This window comes from Salvelinus namaycush, chromosome 32 (assembly GCF_016432855.1).
Source record: "Salvelinus namaycush isolate Seneca chromosome 32, SaNama_1.0, whole genome shotgun sequence".
Classification (NCBI taxonomy): domain Eukaryota; kingdom Metazoa; phylum Chordata; class Actinopteri; order Salmoniformes; family Salmonidae; genus Salvelinus; species Salvelinus namaycush.
In genome coordinates this window covers 26399236-26414761 of record NC_052338.1, presented here as the reverse complement: position 1 = coordinate 26414761, position 15526 = coordinate 26399236, and the positions used below count along the sequence as shown (strand labels likewise).

At 41.6% G+C, this 15526-nt stretch overlaps 1 protein-coding gene across 1 annotated transcript; it reads right to left on the bottom strand.

Moving 5' to 3' along the window:
• Nucleotides 1-4697: 4697 nt before the first annotated feature.
• LOC120027165 (regulation of nuclear pre-mRNA domain-containing protein 1A-like) lies at nt 4698-14540 on the bottom strand. The gene is made up of 7 exons (XM_038972036.1): nt 14199-14540; nt 11618-11747; nt 11402-11508; nt 11040-11134; nt 10550-10676; nt 7725-7900; nt 4698-5297 (listed from the first exon to the last, which is right to left on the bottom strand). Exons 1-7 carry the CDS (start codon nt 14347-14349, stop codon nt 5142-5144), a joined length of 942 nt encoding a protein of 313 aa, XP_038827964.1. The 5' UTR covers nt 14350-14540; the 3' UTR covers nt 4698-5141.
• Between the last annotated feature and the right edge of the window lie 986 nt (nt 14541-15526).

Genomic DNA, 15526 nt, shown 5'->3' with positions numbered 1-15526 from the left:
CTACTAATGATAATGACATTACTTATTATTATAATGATGATTATAATAATAATAATTATAAGAAGATCAAGAAAAGGAGGTATAGGAGCAAGAGCTGTGTGTGTAGCCTATTATGTGTGACTAACAGGTGCTGTTATATTACAATATTTCTGACCATTTGGAACAGTGTAAACAACACTGAATAAATTATAAGTAATACCAGAGAGTATGTTGTAACGATAATTTTTTTTAAAGATAAAAAACAGCCGAAATAATTTTATCCGACATGTTGCAGTTGAGTGAGGCTTGAAGCTCACATAATCAACAGAAGCAGGGTCTGTCTTATTTCTGTAGATATATACGGATGAGGCAAGGGATGTTTTTTCTTCTTACTCCGCTGTTGCCTCCACCGCATTGTTCTCAACACCAATATGCTGGGTAGCTTTGCTATTATGCACATGTAACAGTATAACTTTAAACCATCCCCTCGCCCCGACACGGGCGCGAACCAGGGACCCTCTGCACACATCAACAACTGACACCCACGAAGCGTCGTTACCCATCGCTCCACAAAAGCCACGGCCCTTGCAGAGCAAGGGGCAACACTACATCTAGGTTTCAGAGCAAGTGACGTAACTGATTGAAACGCTACTAGCGCGTACCCGCTAACTAGCTATAGCCATTTCACATCCGTTACACTCACCCCCCTTTCAACCTCCTCCTTTTCCGCAGCAACGAGTGATCCGGGTCAACAGCATCAATGTAACAGTATAACTTTAGTACGTCCCCTCGCCCCGACACGGGCGCGAACCAGGGACCCTCTGCACACCTCAACAACTGACACCCACGAAGCGTCGTTACCCATCGCTCCACAAAAGCCGCGGCCCTTGCAGAGCAAGGGGCAACACTACATCTCGGTTTCAGAGCAAGTGACGTAACTGATTGAAACGCTACTAGCGCGTACCCGCTAACTAGCTAGCCATTTCACATCCGTTACACACATAGCAACATGGTCCAGGAAAAGACGCCAGTTAAACGGCGCTCTGAAGATTATGTTTCAGAACCGCAGATACAACCGCTATCCAACGCAGGAGAAAGCGCCTTTGTTATAAAATAATATGTTTTATTATTAGTGTTGCACAACCATATACAATTTCAGTAGCACGTCGTAGAGTAATGGGGATGCGTGGCCTCAGCAATGGATTAGTCCACTGAGACATGCGTGAATCGGACGGGTGTCTTGTGTCCATTTGCTACTGCTCAACTAAAGAAATTTCAGTCGACCAACATCCTATCGACCCAAAAAATCAAGCCGTTGATTCAATCGGGTAACGCTAGGCTAATCTTGGGCTAGGATAAAAAAAATACTTCCTGTTTTTACTGATTGACCAACTTCCTCCCCATGTTTCTGTTCCAAATGCTATATCACCACCTGCTGGACTGGTGGTCATAATGCTTTGACATTGAAATCAAATTGCATTTGTCACATGCTTCGTAAAACAACTGGTCAAGACTAACAGTAAAATGCTTACAGGTCCTTTTCCAACAATACAGAGTTAAAGATAAAATAGAAATAGTGACACGAGGAATAAATATATGGTGAATAACAATGAGTAAAAATACCATGGCTATATACAGGGTGTACCAGTACAGAGTCAAAAGCACAGTATTTCTAGAGGGCATTATTTGTCACTATAAGTATATTGTGTTAATGTGTACCACATACACATTTTAAAACTACAAATAATAATCACCCAAAAATAAATAATGCTGGATTGATGCAGACAAAATAACAATAATTCTTGATAAATTCTCCTATGTTTGGCTGTTTATTTGGTTCTGAGAACAACACATTACAACAATTTGTGTTTCAATGAAGACTTACAAATCATTGATATAAGTTATACGGATTAGTTTAGCAAAGTGTGCCCCTTCAAGTTCTTCAAAGAGCATAGCTGTCACAGGCGGCTGAAGAACCTTCAGTAGAGGTTATAACCAGGGGGCAGAAGGTAATACGGTAAAAGAGCATACAACACTGATGTCTCCACTTGCTTGTTCCAATATGGGAAAGGCGTCAACTTTTACGGAGACATCTAACTTCTATAGAGATGCATCTGCAATGAGACCCAGGCATTTTTTTGGAATGACTACCATGCACTCTTAGAAAAAAAGGTTCTGGAGAGAACCGAAAAGGGTTCTATTTCTTGCTTCATACTGTATATGGCACCCCATATATATGGGGTTCTTCACTGAACCAAAATGGGTTCCATATAGGGAACCAATTTCAGTTCTATATAGAACATTAAGGGGTGCCATATTGGAAGCAAGCATAGTACCCTTTTTGGTTGTATCCAGAACCATTTTTTCTAAGAGTGTGTCTTGGCCAGTCCATAATGACGATACAAGACTGACAGATAAAAAACAATTAGTTCCTAGGATTTACATGCAACTTTGTCTATGTGTTAAAACAAAGAAAGAAATTGGTTACTGATTTAAGAACAATGTTTACAATGAACGTTTTTGTTTCCTTAAGAGCTTTCTCAAAAAAAGTCAAACATATTCAAACTTGTTACTTTTACATTTTCCAACTTGTCCATTTCCTTTTCAACATGATTTCACAATTAAATCTGGACAAAATAACTTTTCTGAACAGGCTTAATTATTTTAAGGCCATTTATATAGAACTTGAACAGTAACAGTCCCTGCTATTAGTGAAGCCCCCGAGAACAAGATCTAAAACCTAGTGAGCTGTGTCCACATAATGGGAAAACGACTTAGAGCAGTTATAAAAGAACGCATAAAGATGATAATTGTTCGTAATCAAAATACTGCAGCTGATTATAATGATACCAAACTGAGGGGATGTATGCATTGTGACTACTGCAATATACCATTTATGGTGCTATCTAAATTCACTATAAATACAAAAATAATATCACAACAATATCTTTCCGGTCATTTTGAGGAGGTTGGGGTTAGGTGGATAGGGGAAACAGAAGAGGAATATCATGGGAACAGAGGAGGCTGGTGGGAGGAGCTATAGGAGGACGGGCTCATTGTAATGGCTGGAATGGAATAAATGGAACAGCATCAAACATATGAAAACCACGTTTGACTCCGTTCCAAATATTCCATTCCAGCCATTACAATGAGCCTGTCCTCCTATAGCTCCTCCCACCAGCATCCTCTGCATAGGAACACTGTCAGTGAAAGCCAAAGGGGATCACCAAACCAGTATATGTATTCAGAGGAAGAGCAGAAGGGAAGAAAGAGAGTGCATTAGGTATGGAAAACATTGGTCATACCCTTCATTTAATAGCATTAGATGTGGACGCAAATGATACAGTGCATTCGGAAAGTATTCAGACCCATTGATTTTGTCCACATTTTGTTACTTTACAGCCTTATTTTAAAATGGATTAAATCATTTTTTCCCTCAGCAATCTACACACAATACCCCACAATGACAAAGTGAAAACAGGTTTTTCTACATTTTTGCAAATGTATCTATATATAAATATATATAAAACGTATTTATATAAGTAATCAGACCCTTTGCTATGAGACTCCAAATTGAGCTCAGGTGCATCCTGTTTCCATTGATCATCCTTGAGATGATTCTACAACTTTATTAGAGTCCCCCTGTGGTAAATTCAATTGATTGGACATGATTTGGAAAGCATGCATGTCAGAGCAAAAACCAAGCCATGAGATTGTGTCGAGGCACAGATCTGGGGAAGGGTACCAAACATTTATGAAGCATTCAAGGTCCCCAAGAACACAGTAGCCTCCATCATTCTTAAATAGAAGTTTGGAACCACCAAGACTCTTCATAGAGCTGGCCACCCGGCCAAACTGAGCAATCGGGGGAGAAGGGCCTTGGTCAGGGAGGTGACCATGAACCCTATGGTCACTCTGACAGAGCTCTGACAAAGTTCCTCTGTGGAGATGGGAGAACCTTCCAGAAGGAAAACCATCTTTGCAGCGCTCCACCAATCAGGCCTTTATGGAGAGTGGCCACATGGAAGCCACCCCTTAGTAAAAGGCACATTACAGCCCGCTTGGAGTTTGTCAAAAGGCACCTAAAGGACTCTCAGACCATGAGAAACCAGATTCTCTGGTCTGATGGAAGCAAGATTGAACTCTTTGGCCTGAATGCCAAGCGTCACGTCCGGAGGAAACCTGGCGCCATCCCAACGGTGAAGCATGGTGGTGGCAGCATCATGCTGTGGGGATGTCAGGATCAAGGGAAAGATGAACGAGAGAGATCCTTGATGAAAACTTGCTCCAGTGTACTCAGGACTTCAGACTGGGGGCGAAGGTTCACCTTCCAACAGAACAATGACCATAAGCACACAGCCAAGACAACGCAAGAGTGGCTTTGGGACAAGTCTCTGAATGTCCTTGAGTGGCCCAGCCAGAGCCCGGACTTGAACCCGATCTAACATCTCTGGAGACCTGAAAATAGCTGTGCAGCAACGCTCCCCATCCAACCTGACAGAGCTTGAGAGGATCTGCAGAGAATGGGAGAAACTCCCCAAATACAGGTGTGCCAAACTCGTAGCATCATACCAAGAAGTCTCAAGACTGTAACCGCTGCCAAAGGTTCTTCAACAAAGTACTGAGTAAAGGGTCTGAATACTTATGTATGTCATATTTCTATTTATTTTTCTATTTATTTATTTCTAATAAATTTGCAAACATTTCTAAAAACCTGTTTTTGCTTTGTCATTATGGGCTATTGTGTGTAGATTGATGAGGGTAAAAAACAATTTAATCAATTTTAGAATGTCAAGGGGTCTGAATACTTTCCGAATACTGTACCAATAGGAGTGATCTATTGTGAAGAGAATAGGAGGGATCCTTGGCGAATAGGAGGGAGATATACTGTTCCAAAGGGAGGGTTACATGATGATGGGTAAGAGAGAAATTTGATAAACAGGACTACATGGGGAAAGATTGGATGAGAGAGCAGTCAAACAGTAGCGCAATGGCAAGATGCATATGGCCAATGATAGGTTGGGAGATACGTCAGTCAAAGGTTACTAAGTGACTCTGATGTCCACGAAGTGAAGTGATGTCCACATATTAAATGATAGGGCGAGAGATGTGTCAATCAGAGGGTGGATGGTCGGACAGAGATGGGAAACACAGGTGAGCTGTCAGGCTGTGGGGTCATAAAGCTCGACGCCGGACGAGGGCAGGTGCAAATGTCCACCGGTCACACTAGGGAGCACAGAGAGGTCTGGTAGGTTGCTGAGATGAGAACGCAGATCCTTCCGTACCTGGGTCACCCGCGCCAGCTTGCGCTTGTACTCCTGAAACAACAAGAATAGGTGTGAGGAATAATGTGACATTTTTTGGTACAACGTTAGAATTGGAGTTGGATATCCTGTTCAATTGTTAGACATCATCTTGGAGTTCACTGTAAACCTTGTATCTCATTGTGAACCTTGTAGCACAATGGTTAGGAAAGGGAGGATTTACAAAGGAACTTGGGCACATCAGAGTAAACTGATGACATTCAATCATTTCTGTTTCATTGTGAACCCCTATTTACTTTTATAAGTGGCTAAAATATAACATTTTGAATGAAAAAAAAGAGTTGTAGGTGGTCTTATATTATTAGTGTGTGTGTTAGTATTTTGTTTATTTTTTACTAAAAACCATCATCATCCTACATCAACCTCTCACATCAGGATCACAGAGGTAAATATTTCTGAAGGACCTTTACTATAACCATTCTGTCATTAAAGTTGTGAGCTATGAAATCCTTTCATTACATTTCAAATGACAGAAATACTAGTGTTCGATCCATTCATTTATTTATCTATTTTTAGGGCAGTGTGACAAATCTAAATATTCAAATAAGCATTAAAGCCAAATGAATGGTACAGTATGGGAGAAATTAAACCTTATAGGCAAGTCAAGGATATGCTAAGGCCTGTAACCAAGGCCCAGTTTGACAAACAACCCCTTAGCAATTGAAGTGTAGTATTGACCCAGTCATGTAGTCAACCCATAGCCTCAATGTGGGGGAGTAAAACCACCCTGAACCCAGAGTACAAGGTGAGCCAGAAAATAGTCAAAGCCAAAAGACCCATCACTAGATGGCATGTGTTTAGAACTGGTGGTGGACAACTCTAGTCCTGGGGAGCTGCAGAGTTCCGCTTTTTATTCCAGCCAGGCTAACACACCTGATTAAACTCATTGTGGTCCAAATTATTAGGGATTACTTTTATTATTACAAGGGATGATTTGGTGTGTTAGTGCTGAGCAGGTTCAAAATACTTCCCATACTGCAGCCCTCCAGGACCAGAGTTGCCCACCCCTGGTTCAGGGGCTTGACAATTCAAATTGAGAAGAAGCCAAAATCATATTTGCAGACCAGTAAAAAAAATGATCAAACTATGAATATAATTTACACTTGCTGAAAATACCTTCAATGGCATTTTAACTACCCCAGTATGAGTAAGAATATTATTTTGAACTTTAGATTGTTTATAACACTCTAGCCATCTGTGAATGCACTTAATTTCAAATAAATGGACAAATGTTACATGGGCCTGTCTGTTATAACTTAACTGTGTGCGTTGCGTTTCCAAATGATTAAGAGGCATAAGACATTTGACTCATATTGTACATTTGAGGCTACTGTTAGAGTACACATTTTAATAGCATTCAAGTACATTTTTCTGCTATAGTTTTTGTGTTATTTTGTTGAAGTCATGACCTCACTGACTATTTGCAATGTAATGTATCTGTTCATGAATGACTACCAAAGCTGGGTTTTAAAAATGTGTTTTAGTTATCGAAAAAACGTATGTCTTATGTAATAACATAGCAGGTGAAGTTTGATTGTTTTTTTGCTAAATAAGACACTGTTTAATGAATATGTATTTAATATAATGACACTCAAAAGTAAAGTCAATCAAATTGGACTGGAGTAATGCAATGCAACCCCCACCAGTACAAACACAAGTAGCATCAAATAACAGCACTCACAGATTCAGTTTTATTTTCTCTTTTATTTTTCTTTATTACAAGAGAGATTTGTTGAACTGCAGATACACTGCAGATACATAGACCAGGATACGTGATCTTGCTCAGTTCCTGTGGGTAAAGGCTGGACAGTTAAGCATTCAGCAATTACAAAACAGTAAATTGTACAGTTTATTAGAAACCAACGGAAATAGTGTGTTGTCGTTTTGCAAGCAATTGGGTGAGATGTCATCTTTGCTAAAGCCTTCAGGGCCTGAACTAACCATGGGGGAGGAAGACACCACTGATAAGTGGAGAGAGGCATAATGACTTGAATCCTAACTTGAGGTAAACATGCAACTCAAACCATGGTGCAAATCTCCCATTGACAATGGGGGATTTGCATGAAAGTTCCAGTTAAGCATGTCTATGTCAAGTTAAGGAAAGGCCAAATGAGTTTAAACTGAACAACTATTTTGCCCCATGGATGTTTTCTTTAGTAGGGCACAGAGTATTATTATTCTTCAGAAGATTTGCTTTTTGCCAAGCACTATTTTGAGCATTCTCTGTTCAATTCCATTGGTGAGATGCAAAACATACATTTGAAAGGGTGAAATGATACAGGGCTACAAGAGGAAAATACATGCTACAAAAACAGAAACACACAAAGAGTGAATGAAATAACATGCGAGACAGACAGACACAATGAAGATGGAGAATGATAGAAAAGGGTGTGTAGTGAAAAAAGAAAGGTGATTATTTACTTCTAGTTTCTGCTCGTTCTGGGCCAGGCCGTCCCTCTGGCTGTGTAGAAACAGGGTGAGCGTCCGCGTAAGCTGCCGCCGGTCGTCGATCTCCGCCGCCAAACGGCCGCTGAAGTCCGCCAGCAGCATGCACGCCTCCTCCACCAGTCTGGACAGGCGCTCACCCTGCTCTTTATCTGAGACACACAGAGGAGGGGGACAGAATGGTTGAATGGTTCCAACATTTGAGTGTCTTCAATGATGACAAATGATATCAAGCACTGATATCAAGTGTGTGTGTGTGTGTGTGTGTGTGTGTGTGTGTGTGTGTGTGTACCAGAAGTCCTCACAAGAATAGCAAACCAACTAAAATTCAGAAGTGAGCACATTTTTCCGGTCCTCACTTGTAAAAAGGCTATTTTAGCCTTAGGGGTTAGGGTGAAGGTTAGAATTAGGTTTAGGGTTATGGGTCCAATCAAGTATAGTAAGACATACTTGTGTGCATGTGTGTGTCCAATGAGCATTGTTGGGTAAATTACATCCCCAACCTAACAGCCCTTCGTCAGTTGTGACTGACTATGGTGGGACTTATCATGTGATTGAGAGATTTGTTAATTGTATGGCCAACTAATGTACAATGGGCTCTATTTTCGGCTGGCGTTAAGGTGGTGCTAGTGTTAAAACGCACGTTAGTTTGCAATTTCGTCATTTAAAAACTGCCGCACTGGCATTTTCCATCCCTAACGCCAGGTTTGGCAATTTACCTGTCTAACATCAGCTCGCTTAACACTCAAATGGGAGGGGTGGAAATATTTGAGGCGTGTCCTTAAAAACATGATCCAAGTTTCTATTTTCAGGCAGTGCTGATAGGATACTTAAGACCAACCAAAAGCTGGTTTTAGTGGTAACACAGTTGGTTATGATACAACCTATCCAGCCGTGACACACACTGCCCATTTGAACATGGAACAAGAGTAGCCTAATGTGATTTTGGTGCCTTTATACTTTGTAATTAGAACCATAAAAAACGAAACGTTTCCCTCCCATTTCATTTTATTTGGTTAAAAACCAAGCCTCCTCTCCTCTCAATGAAGGCCTTGCCCAACGCAACCGTGAAGTAGACAAGACTGTTGATAAAGAGTTTGGCTCCTGAGACCGCTGGGAAATAAATCTTAATCACCAAAGCTTTATTCAAATAATGTTTGAGAGGAGTAGAACAGTGATCTGACATTCCCTTTCTATATATATATATGCTTTCTATATATGCACACACTATTTTAGCCATGCAGGTCCCGTTTTGGAAGTGCGTAACCCCCCCCCCCCGTGTTAAGAAGTTATCTGTAACCTGCAACAATTGCTTGTTTTCTGTTTTATATGTTCAAAACCCAAGCCTGCCCATATGTCTACTATAACTAAGGCTGGTTCAACAGTAATGCATGTCTTTTTTATCATTACAGTTCACAATCATTCATTGTTGTTGTAAAGAAAAAGAAAAAGATTTAACTTTTATTACAATCAAAAACAAAACAAGCAGTCTTATTACAATGATTCACCTGGTTTTATAGTAACAACGCCCGTGGTGCACATGCAACTTCTGGGGATGTGAAAATGTGATCTGATCTGTAAGATGTTTCTGATTATGTTCATAAAACATAGGCCTATTTGGGAGCAGTATAACGTGAGTGGACATCCTCCCTTTCTCTTTATAGTGGATCTGGATGTGTGTTAAACTCTCCATAGTCTGCGTTGTTTTAATATATATACCCACGGGGAGAAATGATGGTGCCTGTTGTTTTGTTTAAAACTTGATTATAATTACTTGTTCTCTTTTTAGGCCTTATCAACAATGCATTTAATCTTGTTTTTTTACTATGTTTAGCATGTCCATGCTCAGCCATAATGCAATTTACAGTAGGCCTAGCCCCTATATTAGTGTCTAAGCTATTGTAGCCACTTAGAACAATGTGGACTGCAAATGGCTTCATGTTAACTATTTAGCCAAGATAGGTCTACATTTTGTTATTTCGTTTCTGTAAGCCATTTAACAAACTATAAAACAGACTAACATTGGAATTGGAGTTGATTCCAAGGCAATACATAAAAGACCATAAATAAACAACTTGAAGCAAACCACATATTTCGCCATGGCGCACATTCTGATTGGCCAGTGAGGCCGACACACCCACACCGTGTTTTTTCATCAAAACCCAGCCCTTTCACTCCAACGCCAATTGTAAGTGAAAATAACAAAAATATTTCTGACACACCCCTGAACCTATAGCGCTACCGGCGGCACTTAGATTTCCCATTGCGTTAGGTTTGTTAAAATAAAGCCCAGTATGTTTAAGTTAGTTAAGAATAAATTCTTATTTTACATTGACGGCCTACCCCGGCCAAATCATCCCCTAACCCGGACGACGCTGGGCCAATTGTGCGCCACACTATGGGACTCCCAATCACGGCCGTTTGTGATACAGCCCGGGATCGAACCAGGGTCTGTAGTGACGCCTCTAGCACTGAGATGCAGTGCCTTAGACCGCTGCGCCACTCGGGAGCCCTTACATGTAAAACAACACATTTCATTGCACCTATCTGGTGTATGTGACAAAACATTTTGGGTTTGTTTAACTGACTGTAAGTAGTATTTATATGTAGCATGGTGTCTGTCTTTGTTTTTCCCCCAGAGGACAGCACTAACACGGTCCATTCACTTCCAAAAACTAGGCTATACACACAGCTGGGTCAACTGCACCCTGTACCCCACCCCTTCCAACAACAGCATTCTCTGGAGCATGGCTGACTGTAGCGAATGGGAGTGTGGGATAGAGGTGTGTGCCAGGGCCTACCTGTGATCCTGTGCAGCAGTGACGTGTCCTGCACCTCAGCAGGCAAGGAGGAGATTCGCTGGCGCAGTGCTGAGTCCCCAGAGGCTGCATTCTCAAGCTCCTGCAGGGCCCGGATTAACTCTGCCGTCTGACGGGGAAGGGAGGGGCAGGTAGAGGAGAGGTAGAAAAAGAGGGTAGAAAGGGAGAGTGAGGAGAGAGGGGGAGCAAAGTGTGAAGGAATGGGAGGTCAGGAAAATGGAGAGGAAAGGAGAAGGAAGAAATGACAGCGATGGGGGATAAAGGAGAATAGTCCCACATTGCAGTTAGAAAGTAGGTCAAACATCCAAAACAAAGAACTAACAAGGCAACTTGTCTCAACAAAGCCATGTGACTACCAAAACTATTAAGTTACATGGGATACTAAGAGGTAAATGCAATGAAAAATAACCTCCGTTTGGTTAAATTAATCTAGCCATTACACCCCCCTGTGAGGGGTTGTGTTGGCCTGTACCTGTGGGGGCTCTGCGGGGGAGCTTTGGGAGGCCAAGTCCTGGTCGTCCAGTTGAATCTCCTCATACGGCCTCTTCTTGGCCTTCTTCTCTCCCACTGTGGAACATGTATACAGGGTGAGCGATCATGGGAACAGAGAGAGATGGAAAGAAGATTGCATGATACTATTTCACATCCTTTATTGACACTCACGTATGTGAAGTAATGACTATGGAATGCCAATACCTCCTGTCAAGCATACTATGTTTTCAGATCAGAGTAGATGGAGGACGGGACAGGGGAGAAAGCACCCCGTTTTCAGACGAGGAAGCCACTGAGTGCGGTGAGACAAACCAGATGTGTCTTGGTTAGGAGGCTACTTACGCAGGACGTGTGAGAGCTGGTCCAGCAGGTTGTTCTCATACACAGCCCTCTCCTGCCAGATGGACAGAACCCGGCCCAGCTGTTTCTTACAGGGGTCCTCTCCTTCCCTGCACGCACACACACACACGTCTAACTTCCATCAACAGGCTCATGCCCCAACTACTACTGTAGGGAAAACAGTGGGAGACAGATTTAATTGTGCATCTCACCCCTCACCTGGACACATGTTTGAAGGCATCAACAATGACAGGAGCAAAGTCCTGGGTGAACTCAGGTCCTTTCTTCTTGCTGTTCTGGATGACGTCGTTGGCGAGGTAGAGGAAGGTGAGCTTCCTGGATACCTTGGCTGCAGACACAGATCAGTCAACTGTGGGAAACTGATTTAGAGCAGAGTTAAACTATACCAAAGCCTAGCAACACAGGCAAGTGTCAACAAATGCATCTACTAGGCTTCAACTCAGGATACCTTTCTTAACACTCAGGCAGACTACACAACATTAACTTAGAGCCCACTTAGGCCTTAACACGTAAACACTGGCTGACTATAAGAGCAGAAAAGTATGACGCTGCATAATATAGCCTAATTTACATAGCCCACACATAAGGCAGTTGACAAACAGGTGTTGTTATATAGCTCTATTGTATGAGGAAGATCTGTCTCTAGGCGGATAGGGGGTTTTCTTTCTCCAAGGCTAAGCAAAGAAATACATGCTTCTCCCTGGTTCATGTATTGAGAGAGCAAATCAACCCCAAGTGACACGACTGGGCCCACCCCCCCCAAGCCACTGCCCTGTACACACACACACCATGGTGACAAGGAGCCCTTATGAAAAAGAGGACATTTTAGGAACTGCACACCACTTCTCTAAATTAAATCCCAGCTCCATTAATGCGCAAGAGTCTATAAAGAGGGCCTAGATGTATCCTTCGCAAAGGCTCACAGCTTTGATGAACCGACACTGAACTGTGAATTGGCGGCATTGGAGGTTTAGACAATCACTGACTGTACACAGCACAAAATCATACTTCGTAGCTGTTCGTAAGGACTTGAAGCCAGAGATAGCCCTTTTTGTGATTTGTGGTTAGTGAGCATCAAACACCAAGCACAGCGATGACAACAGGAAATAAGTAACCTAGAAAATGAGACCACAACTCTGTCCACGAGTCGGCTACAGAGAACCCTCCGAGGCAGAGAAATGAGATAACATCCGATGCTATTCCCAGTCCAGAGAAGAGTCAGCAGCTCCCAAAATACAGAGGGCCAACTGGGATATCATTAGGCCAAAGGAAAATATAATTTACCCAAAGGAAAACCGAGAGCATGCATCAAAATATTACTCCCTACCAACTAGCTAGCACACAAGCTCAGACCTCATACATTTATATCTATGCAGTAGGCTTGATAAGATAGACAGGTACTGGTAAGTTAATGTCATACACAACAGATGGGTTTTTTAAAGCTTTATTTGGCCAGGTATATTGGTTTTACTAGGTAAGATTTATGCCAATGCAGATTGTCCTATTCCCTGGTACATTTTATGCACACTCAACATCTGTGATCTGATCACCAGTTTAACATGGCAATACACTACAAATGATTTGAGCTCAATCAACAACAAAAACATTAAAGCCACCCTGCATCTTTCTACAAGTCAATTTGGAAGATATAACAGTTTCCCAAAGGTATTCACACATTGAGACCTTGTGGCAGGGTAGTGTGAGAAATCCTTAGATACAAAGGTCATATTTGTGTTTCTAGGTCTTAATTTTATTGTGAACTTTTATTGGCAAAGCAGGGAATGTAGGCCTAGATGAGTAAAATAGGTAGACTAATGTCAGTATGTCACCCTATTTCACAGATATAGCCCATGGCTCATGTGCAGTGATGCAGAGAAGTTCGTGGATCTGCACTTTATGAGCAGGTGCATGCAGCACACACAAGCTAACTACATGTGTAAACGATGATGGGCAGCAATGCTGACCCTTGGTCACATGTGGGTTAGCTACCTTACCCTGCTTTTAAATTGAACATACTAGGAAATGTCTGACAGTGAAGTAGGGTCCCAATGCGAAGGGCTCTTTAGCTGTAACAAGACTGCCTGGTTTTAGGACTCAAATGACTAACTAGTAGCTACTGCCTTCTCGTTCACTATCTGAGCAATCACTCCAATGACGTAACTTTGATATACAAATTAGCTAGGCAGTCCAACTAAATTTCAACTTTACAAAAGATTAGACTTGTGAGCTAACGTAGCTAGGTGGCAGCTGAGTGGCCTGAATGGGGCCTCGCGTCAGTGTAGTTATCCATACAAGCAAAGACCTTGCTTAGCAGGGTGATCGTTAACCTCTACACTTGAATGTAGACATGCCTCCACCGTGTGACGACGACTACCCCACCCTGGCACTAGGAGAGGAGCGAGCTAGCTAGCTAAACAACTAAAGTTAAGCTAACTAGCTAGTTAGTAAGCATTAATAACTACACTATTAGCAAAAAAGTTCAGCCACAAAGCTATCTAGCTACAGTAACTGGCGGTTCGATACTTTACTAGCAAACTTAAATTAGAGAAAAGTTAATGACATATCGTTAGCTAGCTAGTAGCTGACGTTAGTTGGGATGTGGTCAAGTGAAAGAGCTGGCTAGCTACACTACAGTAACCTTTGCAAGTAAACAAACATAAAATGTTATCTAACGTTATCTACACTTAATAGACGGTGTACGTTAATTCCTAGCTAACTGAACAAAACTTGGGAGATAAATGTTATTATTGATTAATATATTTTAGCTAGCTAACATTACCTTTTTTCAATTCGTTGAACCAAACGTTGACGATGGTCTTCGAGTGTTTTCTATGATGGATAAGCCACAGTGACAGAGTCTGGACACTTTGTTGGGAATTGCTAAGCTCCGATAGTTTCTTTTCCAAAGCTGCCTCTGAAAAGGCCGACATGTCAACGATAATGTCAAATAATGAGAAAATAGTTTTCTACCAGATATTGGATGCTAGCTAGGTCTCACAGCTAAGGTTAGCAATCTACCTACCTAGCTAGCTAGCTAGCTAGCACTCAATGTGTTGTGCAAAAGCTACCGCCCTGTGTCTACCGACGGACGCAGGGTCATTTGTGTCTGTTTAGAGCAAAATGTATCTAAAGTATACACCACGGTTGCCAGGTCTAGCCAAAACTTATATATACTAATGACCTCTGAATACCCTCCTACAAAATAGTTTTTTCGCAGCAAGAGAGGAGTTGCCACATTTATCCAATTAACAATTTTTCCATAAGCAAATTAAAAAGGTATATCGAAGTCATTTTTAACAACCTAGGCTAAGAAGCAAAATTCGGTTTACCATCAAAATATTAATTATTGCAAGTTTAAGAATATGTCGCAAGAGAAAAGATAAATCACACTTACTAAACTCTCCAGATCATTTTCCATCAATGGATGTTGATTTAATTTGTTTTGATTGTTATGATTAAGCAATAAGGCCCGAGTAGGTGTGGTATATGGCCAATATACCACAGCAAGGGTTGTTCTTAAGACATAGCCCTTGGCTGTGGTATATTGGCCATATACAGTGCATTCGGAAAGTATTCTGACCCCTTGACTTTTTCCACATTTTGTTAAGTTACAGCCTTATTAAAAAATGTATGAAAGTTTTTTTCCTTCATCAATTAAAAAAAACACACCCTATAATGACAAAGCAAAAACAGGTTTTTAGGAATTTTATAAAATAAAAAAACGGAAATATCACATTTACATAACAATTCAGACCCTTTACTCAGTACTTTGTTGAAGCACCTTTGGCAACGATTACAGCCTCAAGTCTTCTTGGGTATGATGCTAAAAGCTTGGCACACCTGTATTTGGGGAGTTTCTCCCATTCTTCTCTGCAGGTCCTCAAGCACTGTCAAGTTGGATGGAGAGCCTATCTCCACAGCTATTTTCAGGTCTCTCCAGGAATTTTCGATCGGGTTCCAATCCAGGCTCTGGCTGGGCCACTCAAGGACATTCAGAGACTTGTCTCGAAGTCACTCTTGCGTTGTCTTGGCTGGGCTCCTGAGTGGCGCAGCAGTCTAAGGCACTGCATCTCAGTGCAAGAGGCGACACTACAGTGTCGACACTAC

What these genes read in the sequence shown, in the direction of transcription:
- LOC120027165 (XM_038972036.1), bottom strand. Translation starts at nt 14,349, where the DNA reads ATGTCGGCCTTTTCAGAGGCAGCTTTGGAAAAGAAACTATCGGAGCTT. An exon ending in CCAGCTCTCACACGTCCTGC is followed by an intron (nt 11,135 to 11,401) that starts GTAAGTAGCCTC and finishes CATGTTCCACAG; the next exon opens with TGGGAGAGAAGAAGGCCAAG. An exon ending in ACTGCTGCACAGGATCACAG is followed by an intron (nt 7,901 to 10,549) that starts GTAGGCCCTGGC and finishes TGTGTGTCTCAG; the next exon opens with ATAAAGAGCAGGGTGAGCGC.